Source organism: Herpailurus yagouaroundi, unplaced genomic scaffold (assembly GCF_014898765.1).
Source record: "Herpailurus yagouaroundi ecotype Mexico unplaced genomic scaffold, PumYag 162, whole genome shotgun sequence".
In the NCBI taxonomy this organism is placed as follows: domain Eukaryota; kingdom Metazoa; phylum Chordata; class Mammalia; order Carnivora; family Felidae; genus Herpailurus; species Herpailurus yagouaroundi.
This window is the reverse complement of record NW_024412403.1, coordinates 29,542,168-29,563,203: the sequence shown is the minus strand read 5'-3', so window position 1 is coordinate 29,563,203 and position 21,036 is coordinate 29,542,168. Positions and strand designations below refer to the sequence as shown.

Here is a 21,036-nt window from a genome sequence, read left to right as displayed (position 1 = left end):
TTACCCCCAGGAACTGATATTACCTCCTCTTTCATGGAATATAATATCATTGTTCATATCTCTAATTTCTAAGACGTTATCTAGATTTCTCAGAGATACTTCAGAGTCAGTATGTCCAGATGGGAACGTGCTATCTCTCCCTACAATTTCACATCCACTTCAATGATTTCAAATACCAACTATTTGCTCGTGACCACCAAACCTCTGCCTCTATCTGAGCTCTGTTTGCTGAGATCTATTGCTTTTCACCATGTGTACCTGCATACCTTAAGGATGTCTAAAACTCAGTAGGGTTCAAATCTAAATGACATCTTTCCCAACGCCCATCTCTCACAAAAAAATAAATAAAATAAATAAAAATAAAACCTACAACTAACAAATTTTCTTATTATTTTAAATGGCATCACTACCTATTACCCAAGCTAGACAACTAGGATTCACTCTTGATATCACCCCCTCTTTCAATCCCTACATCCAATCTATCATAAATTCCTACTGATTATTCCTACTAAATATCCTGAATCTGCTTTGAATTCATACATTTCCACAGCAAGCACTCAGACACCACTGTTCCTTTCCTATATTCTTGCAACAGCATCCTGTCTTTTTCCTTGTCAACACATTGTGGTCAAATTGTTTTTCCAAAATGAAAATCCAACCCGGCTTCAACCAAACTGCTCCAACTAAAACCCTTTAGTGATTTTCATTTGCTCAGTGAGTAAAATATAAATCCCAAAATATGCCCTACAAGTTCTAGTTCTTACAAAATCCAGGGGCTCTCTACTTCTCTCATATCTCTCTTGCTGATCCTGCCTCCATTCTAAGACATTAGAAAATTCCTTCAGATCCTGAAATGGGCTATGTTCCCTCCTGCTTCAGGATCTGTGCATTTGTTGATACTTTGTCCTGTAATATGGCAAAGAAAATCAATCTTGTCCCTCATTTAGGTCTCAACTAAAATGTCCTCAGAGAAACTTTTAGTGACCTCACTAATTCATGTCCCTTATTTCATGTTTCCATGCACACTATAATTTGCCTCAAGACATTTTTCAGATTTTATTTATGTAGTTTTATTTAATTTTTATAACTGTTATATATTTCATTAGGGCTTCAAGCTTAAAGAGGGTAGGACCATGTCTATCTTTCTCATCACAGTATCTTCAGCACTTAGCACAATTCCTAGCTCAATGTAGATTCCTCTGTTTGAATAGAGGAATGATGAACATCATCATTTTATTTGTATTATGTATGTGTAAAGTCTATCTGCTGCACTAGACAGAAGTTATGTAAAGACAGCAATCTAATTTGTCCAGAATTGTATCCCTAATTTCTAGTACAGTCATTGGCCTATAGAAGCTTTCAAGAAATTATACTGAATGATTAAACTGGCTCCTCTCCATGACTTCCTAGCTCAATAAATGGCATCATAATTTAACTAGTTACCTTTAAACTGGTTTCTTTACTTAACTTTCACATATTTAATTAATCATAAAAAATATCTATCCTAAATCCTAAAAAAAAAAAAAATGAAGAAATACCTCCACGTATTGAGTCTAGACCTCTATCATGTCTCACATAAATTACTATAATAGGCACCTCCACCTCTTTGGACACATGCCACTCTAATCTCTCCATTACTCATCCTCTGGGGGAATCCTTCCAACCAGAATGTCCAAAATTGATACCTCTTGTTTAAAATCCTATATTTATATATCATCATATTTAGCATATTATAACGTGTGAGTAATATTTAGTGACGTCAAAAAATGATTGCACTGTAGCATTCAGTATAAAAATCAGGATACAGAACACATTTGTGGTAAGATCCTAATTTTGCTAAATGAAGAAAATAATGTGTGTGCACAAGGGTATATACCAGAATGAAGAGAGGAAAAAGAGGAGGTAAAGGAAGAGGAGACATAGTTGTAGACCACATAGTAAATGTGAACATCCCTGGATGATATAATTATATATGATTCTCATGTTCTACTGTATAATATGACACATTTTCTACAGTAAGCAAATCTTCCTATTTTAATTTTGAAGAGGGAAACAAAAGGTCATTTAAAAATCTCTGACTTCCCTGGTTTCTGAAACAGTTTAAATCTCAAAGCATGACTAAAGTTATTAGCAAAGAATTATTAATAGAAAAACAATAAAGCCCTTGGCCAGTAATAGATGGACAGATTTATCATGAATATATCATCCTTCATGAAAAATGCACTAATTCAAGGACGTGAATAAAATATATCAATATTTCAGGGTGTTCTGCATACACAATGATGTTTATAAGGGAAATGAAGAATCACAATTTCTTTGCCTTTTGAACAAGTTGGAAACAACTTCTCTAGGACTGTAGTCTGTGAGCTGTTACTGAACTCAGATACTCTCCTATCTCCATGCCTTTGAAAACACTGTCTCCATTCCTTGATTGGAATATCTCTCCTTTAAATGTTTCCTTGCATCCTCTTCATACACCCACAGCACATAAGTATTCTGCTACTATAGATCTTATTACTTAAAGCTGTAATTACTCATCAGTCTCCTTCAGTGTTCTGTGACTTCCTTAAGAACCATAACAGTGCTATTTTAGTTTGAGTATCCATTATTTAGCGAAACGCCTGAATAAATTTTAGTGTTGTTGAATAACACTGTTGAATAAGTGGATTCAAAAGCTAAGAAAGCATATATTTCATAAAAATAAATAAAGGATCATATGCATATGTGTGTGCACAGATAGGCACATACATACACTATTTTAAGCAACATAAAGCAATAAACTATTACAAAATAACTATTATAACCCAGTCAATCGTGCTGAGAATTAGGTGGAAAGAATTTGAAGTTTCTCTTATTAAAATATGGGCCTTGATGTAAATGAAGAATTTAGATTGAAATCCTGGTTTGATTTATTTAATATCTTTGGGTGACTGAAAGAAGTTGAGAAAAGGGAAAAAACAAAAATAATTGATGCTCACTCAGGACAAGTTTTATCCAACTACTAAATTATCTGCAAAGCCTTTTAAAATTTTATGAAAACTAATTTGGCAAGGCTCTAATATTAAAAATACATTTATCTCAAAGTTAAAAAAATTTTCTCTGACTAATGACTCAGAATGTTATTTCCATGAGTGGCCTTAGTATCCCATGATACTATAAATAGTTTCTATGTTATGTCAGTACACAGGTTCTCAATATTTGATCATAATATACTTCTTTTACTATTATTTTCTTTGTGGATTTTAAGGTGTTAAAGATTTATCTAGAAAACAAACTTCGTTTATTATGAGCTATGGCTACTTTGTATATTTTTGTTATTTTAGACTTTAAACAAAGGTTCATAATAATACTGTAAAATTACATACATCACTGCCGTTATTTGTGACACTAATGTGCAAATATATAAGCATGCAGAGACTTTTTCCTGGTTCACTTTAATGGTTGCATGAATTTGGATGTCATGATGTACTCAAGTCTGAATCCCATCACACACTAGATTTAGTCAATTCAGGTATTGTAACTACCTAGACTGTGACAACAGTAAACGTTGGATATACCAACTATGCTTCCTGAAATTCGAATGATGTCATCAGTAATCAGTCTAAACTTAAACCAAACTGTTGTAAGCCCAGGTGTAATAAAATAAAGTGTTTCTTTTATCTCATCACTAGATATGTTACCTGTGAGCCTTTCAAAAAGTTACATTATTTAATAGATTTCTAGAAGTCTAGCACAGCAGGTTGGAAACTACTATTTAAAAATGTTTTTAATGTTTATTTATTTTCCATAGAGAGAGATGGGGGCCCGGGGGTGGGGCAGAGAGAGAGGGAGACAGAATCTGAAGCAGGCTCCAGGCTCTGAACTGTCAGCACAGAGCCTGATGCAGAGCTCGAACTCAAAAACCGAGAGATCATGACCTGAATTGAAGTCGGACGCTTATCCAACTGAGCCACCCAGGCACCCTGAGGAAACCACAATTTTAATAGTAGCATGTATCTTCATACCATTCTTTTATTTAACAGAAAATGAATTTCCTTGTTTGAGAACTTATGAAATAGACAGGTATACCTTCAACAAATTCAAGCTGAGAATATTCTTTGAGATGATTAGATAACTTTTAAAATACGTATATATAACATACATATATACACAAAAAGCTAAATAGAAGATTAAGCAAAAAAAAACCCTCTTCTATTTTGTAGGATTTGTAGCTGCAAGTGTTTCTCTGAAATACTGAAATTGGGTCGCTCTACTGACAGAAGTTACTTGACATTTGGTCATATCACTGTGAATACAATGTTGCCTGAAAACTAGAGAGAAATAGAAGGCAAGGTAGTTTGAGAAGAAGAACACGGGAATGACAATCAAAAGAGAAAAAAAAAAGTTTTCCTAATGTTTGTAGTCCCTAGGTGTGTATGACATAAAGAAGTTAAGTAGTAGACTTCACATTCCACATCTTTCTGCAGACAATGAATGAATTAGAATATAACACCTGAGATATTTTAATATTTAATATTTTAAGACTCTCTGGAGAAAAAAATTTACACTATTTGTATTATATTCCAAAGTGGATGCTCAAGAAAACAAACATTTAATTTACGAAAGAAAAAAATTACTAAATTATACTTACTCATAGACCCTTGACTCTTCAACCATTCCAAGCTGGTTTAATAACTTAAATGTAATACAGCCATTTTTCATATTGTTATCCAGAACAGTTATACTGAGAACAAAATAATAGCCTACAAAAAATATAGAATGCAATTGACATTATTATTATTTTCTACTTATTTTTGGTACCTATACAGATATAGATGTGTGTTTGTAAATATGTGTGTATAATATATTATTATATGTGATATACATGTAATACATGTAATTACATACATGTAATCTAGACACATATTATATATGCACATATATCAAGAGGCATTTTGTACATGGGTAATATATTTTCATTTTGTCAATTTTTAACTAGACTTGAAAATGAGAAATGGAAAAACCTGCCAGAAAGTCATTGGTATGGTAAATAGCTGGCCAAATAGAGAATACTAACTGGTGTGCAAACCATAAAAAATCATAGTTTAGGTCAATGAAACAATTTTTATTTTTCAGTAGCACACCTAAAATAAATATGATAAGTTTCCATATTTATCTGAGGAATTGTCTTGGCTAAAATTGCTTGACAAATATAATTCCCAATTTCATTGTTTTTTAGGAATGACTGTAAAATTAAGTATTTTTATATATACCCAGCTCGTAGTAGCTCTTATTCAAAATACCCAGTCAAAATATCTGTACACTGAAAACTACATAACACTTATGGGAAAAAAACTGAAGAAGACACAAAGAAATGGAAAAATAGTCCATGCTTTTGATTTGGAAAAACAAATGTTGTTAAAATGTCAGTACTACCCAATGCAGTCTACATATTCACTGCAACCCCTTTTCAAAGGAACATGAGCATTCTTCACAGAGCTAGAACAAACAATTCTAAAATTTGTATGGAACCATAAGGTCCCAGTAATTCACTTTTGCTTTTAATTCCCTTGCCTTTGGGGATGTGTCGAGTAAGAGATTGCTACGGCTGAGGTCAGAGAGGTCTTTTCCTGCTTTCTCCTCTAGGGTTTTGATGGTTTCCTGTCTCACATTCAGGTCCTTTATCCATTTTGAGTTTATTTTTGTGAATGGTGTGAGAAAGTGGTCTAGTTTCAACCTTCTGCATGTTGCTGTCCAGTTCTCCCAGCACCATTTGTTAAAAAGACTGTCTTTTTTCCATTGGATGTTCTTTCCTGCTTTGTCAAAGATGAGTTGGCCATACGTTTGTGGGTCTAGTTCTGGGGTTTCTATTCTATTCCATTGGTCTATGTGTCTGTTTTTGTGCCAATACCATGCTGTCTTGATGATGACAGCTTTGTAGTAGAGGCTAAAGTCTGGGATTGTGATGCCTCCTGCTTTGGTCTTCTTCTTCAAAATTCCTTTGGCTATTCGGGGCCTTTTGTGGTTCCATATGAATTTTAGGAGTGCTTGTTCTAGTTTCGAGAAGAATGCTGGAGAAATGGGAACCCTCTTGCACTGTTGGTGGGAATGCAAATTGGTGCAGCCACTCTGGAAAGCAGTGTGGAGGTTCCTCAGAAAATTAAAAATAGACCTGCCCTATGACCCAGCAATAGCACTGCTAGGAATTTATCCAAGGGACACAGGAGTACTGATGCATAGGGGCACTTGTACCCCAATGTTCATAGCAGCACTCTCAACAATAGCCAAATTATGGAAAGAGCCTAAATGTCCATCAACTGATGAATGGATAAAGAAATTGTGGTTTATATACATTATGGAATACTACGTGGCAATGAGAAAAAATGAAATATGGCCTTTTGTAGCAACGTGGATGGAACTGGAGAGTGTGATGCTGAGTGAAATAAGTCATACAGAGAAAGACAGATACCATATGGTTTCACTCTTATGTGGATCCTGAGAAACTGAACAGGAACCCATGGGGGAGGGGAAGAAAAAAAAAAAAAAGAGGTTAGAGTGGGAGAGAGCCAAAGCATAAGAGACTGTTGAGAACTGAGAGCAAACTGAGGGTTGATGGGGGGTGGGAGGGAGGAGAGGGTGGGTGATGGGTATTGAGGAGGGCACCATTTGGGATGAGCACTGGGTGTTGTATGGAAACCAATTTGACAATAAATTTCATATATAAATAAAAAAAAATAAAAATTTAAAAAAAAAATTTGTATGGAACCAGAAAATACTTCAAATAGCCAATGTAATGTTGAAAAAGAAAATCAAAGCTGAAGGCATCACAATTCCATACTTTAAGCTGTATTACAAAGTTGTAATCATCAAGACAATATGGTACTGACACAAAAATAGATATAGATCAACGGAACAGAATAAATAATACAGAAATGGACCCAAAAATGTATGACCAACTAATCTTTGACAAAGCAGGAAAGAATATCCAATGAAAAAAGACAGTCTCTTAAGCAAATGGTGTTGGGAAAACTAGACAGCGACATGCAAAAGAATGAACCTGGACCACTTTCTTACACCATACACGAAAATAAACTCAAAATGGAAGAAAGACCTAATTGTAAGACAGGAAACCATCAAAATCCTAGAGAAGAAAACAGTCAACAACCTCTTTGACATTGGCCACAGTAACTTCTTACTAAACATATCCCTGGAGGTAAGGGACACAAAAGCAAAAATGAATTATTGGGACTTTATTGAGATGAAAAGGTTCTGCATAGTGAAGGAAACAATAAGCAAAACTAAAAGGCAACCGATAGAATAAGATGAGATATTTGCAAATGATATATCGGATAAAATGTTAGTATCCAAAATCTATAAAGAACATGTCAAACTCAACACCCAAAAAACAAATAATCCTGTGAAGAAATGGGAAAAAGACATAAACAGACACTTTTCCAAAGAAGATATCCAGATGGCTAACAGAGACCTAAAAAGATGCTTAACATCACTCATCACCAGGGAACTACAAATCAAAACCACAATGAGATACCACCTCACACTTGTCAAAATGGCTAAAATGAATAACTCAGGAAACAACAGATGTTGGCAAGGATGCAGAGAAAGGAGAACCCTTTTGCACTGTTGGTGGGAATGCAAACTGGTGGAGCCACTCTGGAAAACAGTATGGAGGTTCCTCCAAAATTTGAAAGTAGAACTACCTTATGGCCCAGCAATTGCAATATTAAGTATTTATCCAAAGGACACAAAATGCTGATTCGAAGAGGCACATGCACCCCAATGTTTAAAGCAGCACTATTGCCAATAGCCAAATTGTGAAAAGAGCCCAAATGTCCACTGACACACACACACACACACACACACACACACACACACACACAGGAATATTACTCGGTGATCAAAAAGAATAAAATCTTGCCATTTGCAACAATGTCAATGGAACTAGAGTGTATTATGTATGCTTAAGTGAAATAAGTCAGTCAGAGAAAGATAAGTATCATATGATTTCACTCATGTGTGGAATTTATGAAACAAAACAGATGAACATAGGGAAAGGGAAGGAAAAATAAGATAAAAATAGAAAGGGGGTCAAACATAACAGACTCTAAAATACAGATAACTGAGGGTTGCTGAAGGGGTATGGGGTGAGAGGATGAGCTAACTGGGTGATAGGCATTAAGGAGGGCAGTTATCAGGATGAGCACTGGGGGTTAAATGTAAATGATGAATCACTAAATTCTACTTCTGAAACCATTACTACATAAAATGTTAAATAACTTGGATTTAAATTTAAAAAAATAAAAGAGGAAGAAAAAAATTCCCAGCTAAAAATTGATACATATTTCAGAGGCAAGGATACTGAACTCACCCCCATACTCAGTGTTGTCTGAACTATAGAGAAAGTTCTGGCTCCCTGTGAGATTTTTTTTAGCACAGAAGAATTTATTAAGGAATATGTAGCTCAAACAAGCATTCAGGGCCAGAGAACAAGGCTCAGCCAGAAACACTGCCCCAAAATCACAGGACAGACTGCTTTAAGATCCCATTGCTACCACTTCCAAACATGAGCTAGAAGATTAGCTAAGAAAGCAAGTTTAAGACACTTTCATTTCTATGATGAGAAAATATTAACACATCTGGACAGGAAATACCCAGAGGGTATTTAATTTAAATTCACATCAAAGAGATATTTTTAAGTATGCACTACATCTACCCCTTTTACCAACTTACATCAATATCCACTCTTCCTCCTGTATTTCAAGCACGATGCTATTATTGCTTAGATGCCCATTCCATAGTACCAATAACAGCCAAGTGGGCTACATTTGGCTGCAATCCAGTGTAAGGCAATACCCACTCTTTTAGTTCTATCCCAATCCTGTTGTGATATTGTAACTTATGGACTAGAATGTACAGTCCATCTCCATCATACTTTATATAAGGGAGGTAGATACTAGTCCCTGTACTGTGAACTATTTCTTAGAAGAAAACATATAAAAACGGAACATGGAATGTATGAAATTATCTTGTGAGAAATACATGTAGTAACACCATGCAGGCTAGGTGTTAAATGTTGCTACCGAACAGACAAGAGTAACTTCTTGTTTTATGCCTGATGCTTACTTAGTACCACCTTAAATGAGATAATTTATTTACCACCGGACCTCAAGAAATTCTAACACAAGAGACTGAAGAACCACTTCTTACTGTGAAGTGACTCCCCAGCTTTAGACAAAAGACTTTCACCTCACCCGGAAAAGTAGGTGTTCAGACTCTCTCAGATGATTTCTGGTAGTGTGACATATTAAGATGTCACAGAAAAAGCCCATCTCATGTTACAAGTACATGGAAATGATGACTGTACAATCCATAAATTAAATACAAAACCAAGCTCAGATGAAGGCAGGGAAAATATCATAAGGCAGAAAGGAAGAGAAAATAAAGGCAAAACATAAGGAGGACTGAAGCCCTGGATCCCTACAGGACCTGGGAACTAGATTTAGCATGGAGACAGAGGATGCATGTCAGCTTCCATGCACAGGAGGCATGATGCTAAGTAAAAGAGCTCAGTAAGATAGAAGTTAAACCCAAAAGGAAGAAGTAGGGGAGGGAGAAGAAGGCCAGATAAAATGTAGAAAAACAACTGGTAAATAGAGTATTTGATGTAATAGCATCCATAATAAATACTAATGGTTAAACAACAAGTGAAATAAAATACTATAGAACATAATATTCAAGATGGAAAAAAAGACACAGATTCAAGGGGTCTATGAGACAAATTGTTGTGATAGAATCAGATAAAATCAGGAGGCAATTTTATGTACAAAGAAAAAAAGAAGGAAGTCACCAGACAACTATAAAAATCCTGAACTTTTATACATCTAAGAAGCCATAGTCTCAGAATAAAGCTAAAATCTAAACAATAGCTGTCTGTCTGCTCAAAATAAAAGATTTAAATAGGACTCAAATTCCAACATAATAGACAAAATGCTCAAAACATTATTGAAAATTGCCCATTATACCAAGAACAAAGACAATCACAACTTTGGTGAGAAAGGAAATCAATTGATGCCAACACTGAGATGAATCAGATGCTAGGATTATCTGACAAGGATTTCAAAGAAGCCATTATAAAAATGCTTCAAAGTCAGTTTCTTGAAAAAAATTAATAGAAAAATCTGAGCAAAAAAATAGAAACTGGAAAAGAAAGTAGAAATTACATAAGCAAAAACTACAGTAATGTATATATAACTCATTGCATGTGCCTGACGGTAGAGTGGATGATAAAGGATAGAAATCAGTGAATCTGAAGACAGATCAATTTGGCACTCAATCTCAGCAATGTAGAGAAAAGAGATTGAGGGGGAAAAAATTAACAGGGCCTCCTCAGACACTTGTGGGACTAAACAAAAGATGTAATTTCTGTGTTATCATCATATCAAAAAGAGAGAAAGGAGAGTGAGGCTGAAAGAGTATTCAAAGAAATGATGGCTGATGGCTGAGGACTTTCTAAATTTGGTGAAGGAAACTAACATGAAGATTCAAGAAGCTGAGTGAACGTAAACAGGATACTAAACAAATCCTCACCGTGTCATCTCAAAACTAAACTTCAGAAAACTGGGAGGAGGAGCCAAGATGGCAAAACAGCATGGAAGGTTTTTGTGTGTCTCACATCCATGAAATACAGCCAGACCAACACTAAACCATCCTGCACACCTAGAAACCTAATCTGAGGATTAACACAACAATCTACACAACCTGAACCACAGAATTCAGCAGGTACGTGGCATGGAGAGGTGAACTTGGGGAGAGAGAAAACATGGAGGGCAGGGAACTGCTTTTGCATGCAGAGAGAGGATGGACATGGTGGGGGAGAATAAGGGGAAAGCACCCTTCCCTAAAAGCAGCTGGACAGAAAGTGGAAAATTGGAAACAGCTGCAGGGACTGAACTAAAAAGGGAGAAAGGAGAAAGGAGAGGGTTTAAATTCCATTAAGACTGTAAACAAGGGGATCACAGTCTGCAACTCTGCAGCTCAATACCTGACGGTGGTCTGGTGTAAAGGGTGAATCCCCAGGAGCAGAGTGGGGTCCGACAGGTTCTCGGGCTACAAGGGGAGAAGCGGTTCCACTGCTGGAGAGAAGCGGTTCCACTGCTGGAAGGATGTTTGGTAGAGGCTGTGAGGCCACCTGTGCCCAGCAGACCCCAGAGAAGGGCCACATTCACTGGTGCTGGAACAAGGTCATTGGGGGTGAAGACTGGTGCCAGATGTGTGTTATTATTTTCCATACCCCTGAGGTGCTGCTGCTACACTATCTTACGAACTTTTTCTGGGCAGGCTAGCACCCAGCCACAGTTAGTGGGCATCGGCAGCAGCATGATCCCGCAAGCATTCCTGGGTGTGGCCGGCACCCAACTATTGCTCTGTGAGACCCTCCGCAGAGGGGCAGAGCAGGTCAAAGTCACGGTACTTCAGAAGTGGGGGGATGGGGAAGGCAGCGGCATCTGAGACAAAACTCTGGAGGGAGGTGCTGCCTGGGGTCTGGTCTCTAATGGTGTGGAAGCGGCGAGTGGACAGAAGCTGAAGATGAAGGACGGGTGCACGATTGCTGATCAGGGAGAAAAGAGTTCCAATACTAGAGACTGAGTAGCTGGGTGACACCATTTTTACTGCTCCCACACATGCGCATATGCACCTACAAGTGCCACAACAATCCACCCCAGTAGGCTAGCAGCGCCATCTAGTGGATAAGGGAGCTGTTACACTAAGCCCCGACCAACTGGGCTGACCAAGCTCTTCAAGAACACAAGTCTCACCGCTTGCTTAGTTTATGTACTATAAAGTGCTTCATAGTCTGACTTCCAGGGGAAAATAAAGTAATTTAAGTACTATTTCAATCTGTTAGCAGGTCCAATTATTCAATTTTCTTTTTCTTTTTTTCACCTATTTTTCTTGAATACAGAAAGAGAAAAAAGTTATTTTTATTTTTAATTTCTATTAAAAATATATTTCTTTAATTTTTTCTACTATATTCTTTACTTTTGTGTAATTTTTTTCAAATTCTATTTTACTTCCATCATTTCATTTTAGTCTATTTCAGTATTTTCATTTTTTTCAAATTCTCAATTTCCTTTGTTTCCCCCTTTTTTCTCTAATCTATCAAACCACTTTCAACACCCAAACGAAAACACACCCAGGATCTAGCATCATTTATTTGATTTTTTGTATGAGTGTGTTTTTAATTTTTTAATTTTAATATTTTTTAATTTTAATTTTTCTACCTTATTAATTCCTTTTCTCCCTTCAAAATGACAAAACGAAGGAATTCACCCCAAAAGAAAAGAGCACGAAGAAACGACAGCAAGGGATTTAACCAACACAGATAAAAGCAAGATATCTGAACCAGAATTCAGAATCATGATAATAATACTAGCTGGAGTTCAAAATAGATTAGAATCCCTTTCTGCAGAGATAAAAGAAGTAAAAACTAGTCAGGATGAAATAAAAAATGCTACACCTGAGCCGCAATCATGGGTGGATGTCTCAGGGGCAAGGATGGATGAGGCAGAACAGAGAATCAGCGATATAGAGGACAAAATTATGGAGAATTATGAAGCAGAAAAAAGAGGGACATTAAGGCAAAAGAGCATGATTTAAGAATTAGAGAAATCAGTTACTCATTAAAAAGGAACAACATCAGAATCATAGGGGTCCAGAAGAGAAAGAGAGAGAAATAGGGGTAGAAGGGTTATGTGAGCAAAACATAGCAGAAAACTTTCCTAACCTGGGGAAAGATACAGACATCACAATCCAGTAAGCACAGAGGACCCCCATTAGAGTCAACAAAAAACGACCATCAGCAAAGCACATCATAGTCAAATTCACAAAATACTCATGAAAGAAGAGAATCATGAAAGCAACAAGGGGAAAAAACTCCCTAACCTACAAGGGAAGACCAATCAGGTGTGCAGCAGACCTATCCAGAGAAACTTAGCAGGCCAGAAAGGAGTGGTAGGATATATTTAATGTGTTGAATCAGAAAAATATGGAGCCAGAAAAATATGGAGCCAGCAAGGCTGTCATTCAAAATAGAAGGAGAGATAAAAAGTTTCCCAGACAAACAAAAATTAAAGGAGTTTGTGACCACTAAACCAGCCCTGCAAGAAATTTTAAGGGGAACTCTCTGAGAGGAGAAAAGATGAAATTATAAATAAATAAATAAATAAATAAATAAATAAATAAATACCAAAAGCAACAAAGATTAGAAAGGACCAGAGAACACCACCAGAAACTCTAAGCATCATAATGGCAATAAGTTCATATATTTCAGTACTCACCCATTAAATGTCAATGGACTCAATGCTCCAATTAAAAGACATAGGGTAACAGAATAGATAAGATAACAAGATCCATTTGTTTACAAGAGACCCACTTTAGACCTAAAGACACCTTTCGATTGAAAATAAGGGGATGGAGAACCATCTATCATGCTTATAGTCAACAAAAGAAAGCCGGAGTAGCCATACTTGTATCAGACAATCTAGACTTTAAAATAAAGAATGTATCAAGAAATGCAGAAGGGCATTGTATCATAATCAAGGGATGTATTCACCAAGAGGACCTAACAATCATAAACATTTATGTGCCAAATGTGAAAGCACCCAAAAATATAAATCAATTAATCACAAACATAAAGAAACTCATCAATAGTAATACCATAATAGTAGGAGACTTCAACACCCCACTCACAGCAATGGACAGATCTTCTAATCAAAAAATCAACAAGGAAACAATGGCTTTGAATGACACACTGGACCAGATTGACTTAACAGATATATTCAGAGCATTTCATCCTAAAGCAGCAGAATACACATTCTTTTCCAGTGCACATGGAACGTTCTCCAGAATAGACCACATGCTAGGACATAACAGCCTCAGCAAGTATAAAAAGATCGAGATCATACCATGCATATTTTCAGACCACAACGCTATGAAACTCGAAATCAACCACAAGAAAAAATGTGGAAAGGTAACAAATACTTGAAGACTCAACAACATCCTACTAAAGAATGAATGGGCTAACCAAGCAGTTAAAGAGGAAATTAAAAAGTATATGGAAGCCAATGAAAATGATAACACCACAATCAAAATCTCTGGGACGCAGAAAGGCAGTCATAAGAGGAAAGTATATAGCAATCCAGGCCTTTCTAAAGAAGGAAGATCTCAGATACACAACCTAACCTTACACCTTAAAGAACTAGAAAAAGAACAGCAAATAAAACCCAAAACCAGCAGAAGACAGGAAATAATAAAGATTAGAGCAGAAACTAATGCTAACGAAACCAAAAAAACAGTAGAACAGGTCAATGTTAATTCTTTAAAAGAATTAACAAAATTGATAAACCACTAGCCAGTCTGATCAAAAAGAAAAAGGAAATCACCCAAATAAATGAAATCAAGAATGAAAGAGGAGAGATCACAACCAACGCAACAGAAATAAAAACAATAACAAGAGAATATTATGAGAAATTATATGTCAATAAAATGAGCAATCTGGAAGAAATGGACAAATTCCTAGAAACATATACACTACCAAAACTGAAACAGGAAGAAATAGAAAATTTGAACAGACCATAACCAGTAAGGAAATCGAATTAGTAATAAAAAATCTGCCAAAAAACAAGAGTCCAGGGCTGGATGGCTTTACAGCGTAATTCTACCAAACATTTAAGGAAGAGTTAACACCTATTCTCTTGAAGCTGTTCCAAAAAATAGAAATGGTAGGAAAACTTCCAAACTCTTTCTACGAAGCCAGCGTTACCTTGATTCCAAAACCATACAGAGACCCCACTAAAAAGGAGAACTATAGACCAATTTCCCTGATGAACATGGATGAAAAAATCCTCAACAAGATATTAGCCAACTGACTCCAACAATACATTAAAAACATTATTCACCACAACCAAGTGGGATTTATACCTGGGATGCAGGGCTGGTTCAATATCCACAAAACAATTAACATGATTGATCACATCAATAAAAGAAAGGATAAGAACCATATGATCCTCTCAATAGATGCAGAGAAAGCATTTGACAAAATACAGCATCCTTTCTTGATGAAAACCCTCAAGAAAGTAGGGATAGAAGGAGCATACTTAGAGATCATAAAAGCCATATATGAATGACCCAATGCTATTATCATCCTCAATGGGGAAAAACTGAGAGCTGTCCCCCAAAGGTCACGAACAAGATGGGGATGTCCACTCTCGCCACTGTTATTCAACATAGTATTGGAAGCCTCTGCAATCAGAAAACACAAAGAAATAAAAGGCATCCAAATCGGCCAGGAGGAGGTCAAACTTTCCCTCTTCGCAGATGACATGATACTCTATATGGAAAACCCTAAAGATTCCACCAAAAACTCATAGAACTGATTCATGAATTCAGCAACGCTGCAGCATATAAAATCAATGCACAGAAATCGTATGCATTCCTATACACCAACAATGAAGCAACAGAAAGAGAAATCAAAGAATAGATCCCATTTACAATTGTATTAAAAACCATAAAATACCTAGGAATAAATCTAACCAAAGAGATGAAAAATCTATACACTGAAACCTATAGAAAGCTTATGAAAGAAATTGAAGAGGACACAAAAAAAATGGAAAAAGATTCCATGCTTCTGGATAGGAAGAACAAATATTGTTAAAATGTCAATACTACCCAAAGCAATCTACATATTCAATGCAATTCCTATCTAAATAATACCAGAAGTCTTCACAGAGCTAGAACAAATAATCCTAAAATTTGTATGGAACCAGAAAAGATGCCGAATAGCCAAAGCAATCTTGAAAAAGGAAACCAAAGCAGAAGGCCTCACAATCCCAGACTTCAAGCTGTACTACAAGGCTGTAATCATGAAGACAGTATGGTACTGGCACAAAAACAGATACTCAGATCAATGGATCAGAATACAGAACCAAGAAATGGACCCACAAACGTATGGACAACTAATATTTGACAAAGCAGAAAAGAATATCCAATAGAATAAAGACAGTCTCTTCAAGGGGTGCTGGGAAAACTGGACAGCGACATGCAGAAAAATGAAACTGTTCAACTTTCTTACACCATACACAAAAATAAACTCAAAATGGATGAAAGACCTAAATGTAAGACAGGAAGCCATCAAAATCCTCAGGGAGAAAGCAGAAAAAACCTTTTGACCTTGGCCGCAGCAACTTCTTACTCAACACATCTCCAGAGGCAAGGGAAACAAAAGCAAAAATGAACTATTGACCTCATCAAAATAAAACCTTCTGCACAGCAAAGGAAACAATCAGCAAAACTAAAAGGCAACCGACATGATGGGAGATGATATTTGCAAACGACATATCAGATAAAGGGTTAGTATCCAAAATCTATAAAGAACTTATCAAACTCAACACCCAAAAAACAAATAATCCAGTGAGGAAATAGGCAAAAGACATGAATAGACACCTCTCCAAAGCAGACATCCAGATGGCCAACTGACACATGAAAAAATGCCCAACATCACTCATCATCAAGGAAATACAAATCAAAACCACAATGAGATACCACCTTACACCTGTCAGAATGGCTAACATTAACAGCTCAGGCAACAACAGATGTTGGCAAGGATGCAGAGGAAGAGGATCTCTTTTGCATTGTTGGTGGGAATGCAAGCTCTCACAGCCACTCTGGGAAACAGTATGGAGGTTCCTCAAAAAACTAAAAATAGACCTACCCACGACCCAGCAATTGCACTACTAGGCATTTACCCACGGGATACAGGTGTGCTGTTTCGGAGGGACACATGCACCCCATGTTTATAGCAGCACTATCAACAATAGCCAAAGTATGGAAAGAGCCCAAATGTCCATTGATGGGTGGATGAATGGATAAAGAAGTGGTATACATATATACAATGGAGTATTACTCGGCCATTAAAAAGAATGAAATCTTGCCATTTGCAACTACGTGGATGGAATTGGAGGGTATTATGCTAAGTGAAATTAGTCAGAGAAAGACAAATATCATATGACTTCACTCATATGAGGACTTTAAGAGACAAAACAGATGAACACAAGGGAAAGGAAACAAAAATAACATAAAAACAGGGAGGGGGACAAAACAGAAGTGACTCATAAATATGGAGAACAAACTGAGGGTTACTGGAGGGGTTGTAGGAGGGGGGATGGGTTAAATGGGTAAGGGACACTAAGGAATCTACTCCTGAAATCATTGTTGCACTATATGCTAACTAATTTGGATGTAAAATATAAAAAAAATAAATAATGTAAAATAAAATAAAAATAAATAAAATAAAATAAAATAAAGTAAAATAAAATATACAGTTAAGCAATAGGCAAAGGATATGAACACATATTTCACCAAAGAGGATATACAGAAAAGATACTCATTATTATAAACCATCAGGGTAACAAAAATTAAAACCACAATATGGCATCACTATCCACCTATTAGAATGAATAATTTTTTTAAATAATGACAACACCAATTATTAGTAAGAAATCAGAGAAATTGGATCACTCATACTTTGCTGAGGGGATTGCAAAATGATACAGCACTCTGAAAAACACTTGGTCAATTTCTTATAAAGTTAATTATCTTCTGGCCTAGCAAGTGCATTTCTTAGGCCTTTGGAGAAATAAAAACTTAAATTCACACAAAAACTTGTATATAAATGTTCATAGCTTTATTCATAAAGCCAAAATTAAAAATATCCCTCATGTCCTTCAAGAGATGAACAAGTAAACCAGCTGTAGTACATATATACCATGGAATACTACTCAGAAATAAAAAGGAATGATGGATAAACCTCCAGGGAAGCTAGGTGAAAAAAAAAAGAGGCAATTAAAAGGTCACATACTGAATGAGTCCCTTTATATAACATTTTCAAAATGACAAAATTTTATTTTGTTATTGTATCTTCTTTTTTTTTCTTTTTTTTAAATTTAAACTTTAGTTAGTTAACATACAGGGCACTATTGGTTTCAGGAGAATTCAGTGATTCACCACTTATATACAACACCCAGTGCTCATCACAAGTGTCCTCCTTAATACCCATCACTCACCTAGCCCATCCCACACGCACCTCCCTCCATCAACCCTCAGTTTGTTCTCTATCATTAAGAGCAAAATGACAAAATTTTAGAAAAGCAGGACAGGATGGTATATGTGGTTATAAAAGTATCACCCAAAGGATCCTTGTGGTGATGGAACTGTTCACGATCTTCACTGTAGTGACAGATACTAGCCTTAAACGTATGATTAAATTGTACAGAACTACACACACACACAGACACAGAGGAGTGCCTGGGGAAATATGAATATCCTGGTGGTGATATTATATTATAATTATACTATGTTGCAAAATATTAACATTGAGGAAAACTGGATAAAGTGTACACAGGAGCTCTCTGTATTTCTTATATCTGCATTTGAATCTAAATTTAATTTAGTAAAAATTTTAATTAAATAATAGGCCTAATTCCAAATGGTACAATATAACACTAATATTTTAAAAATTATTTTAAAATATTTAAAAAATTATAATACTTAAAATTGATAGCAACTGTGTCTGCAAAAAATTAACACTAACAGCCCTAAAAATACTTTTATTTTTTATTTATTTTTTAAATGTTTATTTATTTTTTAGAGAGAGAGAGAAAAAGAGTGCGAGCAGGGGAGGGGCAGAGAGAGAAAGAGAGGGAGACACAGAATCTGAAGCAGGCTCCAGGCTCTGAGCCGTCAGCACAGAGCTCAAGGCAGGGCTCAAACTCACAAACTGGGAGATCATGACCTGAGCCAAAGTTGGATGTTTAACTGACAGCCACTCAGGAGCCCCCAAAATACTTTTAAATACAAGAATCGATTTTAAGTACTTATCCATCAGTAACTAAAGTCAATGGCAGTGACTTGAAACTTCTCGTAAGATTCTTCTTATAATAGGATTTACCTTTATTTATAAACAACTACCAGCTTTTCATCTTTAAACAGAATAAAATTTAAAATAGCTCCTCATAAGTCTAATTATTTAATATATTTCTAAGACATTCTCTCTTGTTCACTGAATTTTCTCTTGTCTCTAAATATATAGGGGAGGTTATTATTTACTTATACATTTTGTATTTATATAGTTTAGGTTCAGTTCCCAAAGGATATTAATAGTGTAGACAGATGTCTTGAACTCTATAATCAGGTATATGTTGACATAACTCTAAAGGTGGGAAAGATAATCAGGCAAATTTGGAGGAAAAAAACAGACTTTATTGTTTCTTTGGGAAAATATTGTCCAAAGCATATGTTCATTCAATCTAAAATATCAAGTCCTTATTTGAATTTGGCTCTAACAAATTTCAGAATTCCTTGAAATTACATGATGAAATTGGAGTGGGTAGAAAGAACATTTTGGAGAATATATAAATTAGTATATAAAACTAATTATTTGTTCATTTGTTGAAAATGTTAACTTACTGCAAAATGGTTTTGTGCCAGTAGTATCCAAAAACACAGTGGTCCTGAGAAATCTTTTTTCTTTTCTTTCTTTTAAAACATCTTTCCATAGCTCAGCTTGATAACCTGAGATTTGAGAAAGAAAACATTAGAAACTAGACTTCAGGCAAATAGCACCCAAAGCTTTCAAATCACTAAAGGAACTAAAGGATCAATGTATTATAATAATTATTATAATTATAGTTCAGGATCTTTATCACTTAAAAATGACTTTTCAAATAATTTTACATTATATTTATTTTAATTACATGATAATTCAAATTAAAGATTCACAAGCAAATCTACTCCCTGGAAATCTTATCAGAGGTTAGAATACTCTATATGGCTACAATCCATTTGTAGCAGTCTTTACTAATATATCATAAATTAAGAATTTTATTTGTATCTTTTTAGTAAATATAGCAGAATAAAATTATTAGATAAAATAAACACAGAATTTAGTTCCATGAGTACACCCCCCAATTCTCCTACAAATACACATTCAAAGAGATACAGTATATATGTCTGTACATTATATATAATACATGAAGTGTAGATAGCATCTATATACACTATATATTATGTATATAATATGTATATTTCCAATATATACATTATTACTAAATTTGAAATATTATCACACACATATATATATTGAAAATGCTTCCCACTTTATGTATTTGTCTCTTTCCACTTTCTACCTCTGAATTTGAAATGTGAACAAGGTAGAAAGAACACTGAATTGAGAATTAAGGATTTTAACTCTAGCTCTCACTTGTGTCCTTACACAATACTTATGCTCACACTGGGTCACAATTTTCTCATTTATATGGAAGAGCAATGAAACCAGAAAAGCAATCCCCAACATGAGGTCTGAAGAAAAGGAATCCCACAGGATGTTTTCTGGACAGAAGAGGTCTACAAGAAAATAAGTCTGACAAAGCCTGCATATTGCCTGTCTCTCCTAGCAATTCTCTATGCATGTTAGTATGAACCTCCTGCTGAAGAAAACTGCAGGAAGCTTTTTAATTCAGCCTTTGTAATTGCTTCCCATTTAATAGAGCCCCTTTTGCTCTGGAAACATTTCTGGCAGATCCTGATCATGACACTGATCAGATGTTTACATGCTCATAACATGCCTGGGGGTTGGTAATGTCTTTGGAAAATCCTGAAGAAACAACCTCTGAGATTCTTTCCAGCTCTTACGTTCTATTTTTATGTGGATTCATTTTTCTCTATAATTTCCCACCAGCAGGCTGTAGTTATCGAAAGTTGGAATACTTAACTGCTCTTGCCAAGTTTTATCAATTTGGAAGGTGTGAACCATGTATGATTCATGTCTACTTGCTAATAGCAAATGAAAAGCTAACAATGGTTTATACCTCTCCACTTGCTCCTAAAGCTTTCCATAAAAATAAAACCCCTCAATGCCACTAAGAATGAACAACTCTCAAAAGAAAGAAAGAAAGAAAGAAAGAAAGAAAGAAAGAAAGAAAGAAA

General features: G+C 35.6%; 1 protein-coding gene across 10 annotated transcripts in view; it reads right to left on the bottom strand.

Moving 5' to 3' along the window:
- The window catches only part of LIPI (lipase I), a 72,734-nt gene that overhangs the window by 16,044 nt on the left and 35,654 nt on the right, over nucleotides 1-21,036 (bottom strand). For all 10 annotated transcript variants that reach the window (XR_005793227.1, XM_040484177.1, XM_040484184.1 and 7 more), the window contains 2 exons: nucleotides 19,519-19,623; nucleotides 4,631-4,742 (listed from right to left, as the gene is read on the bottom strand). Coding sequence is in view for 9 of the 10 variants with exons in the window: in XM_040484177.1 (XP_040340111.1) it covers nucleotides 4,631-4,742; nucleotides 19,519-19,623 (217 nt within the window). In the remaining variant the exon portion in view is untranslated. The remainder of the gene's footprint in view (nucleotides 1-4,630; nucleotides 4,743-19,518; nucleotides 19,624-21,036) is intronic.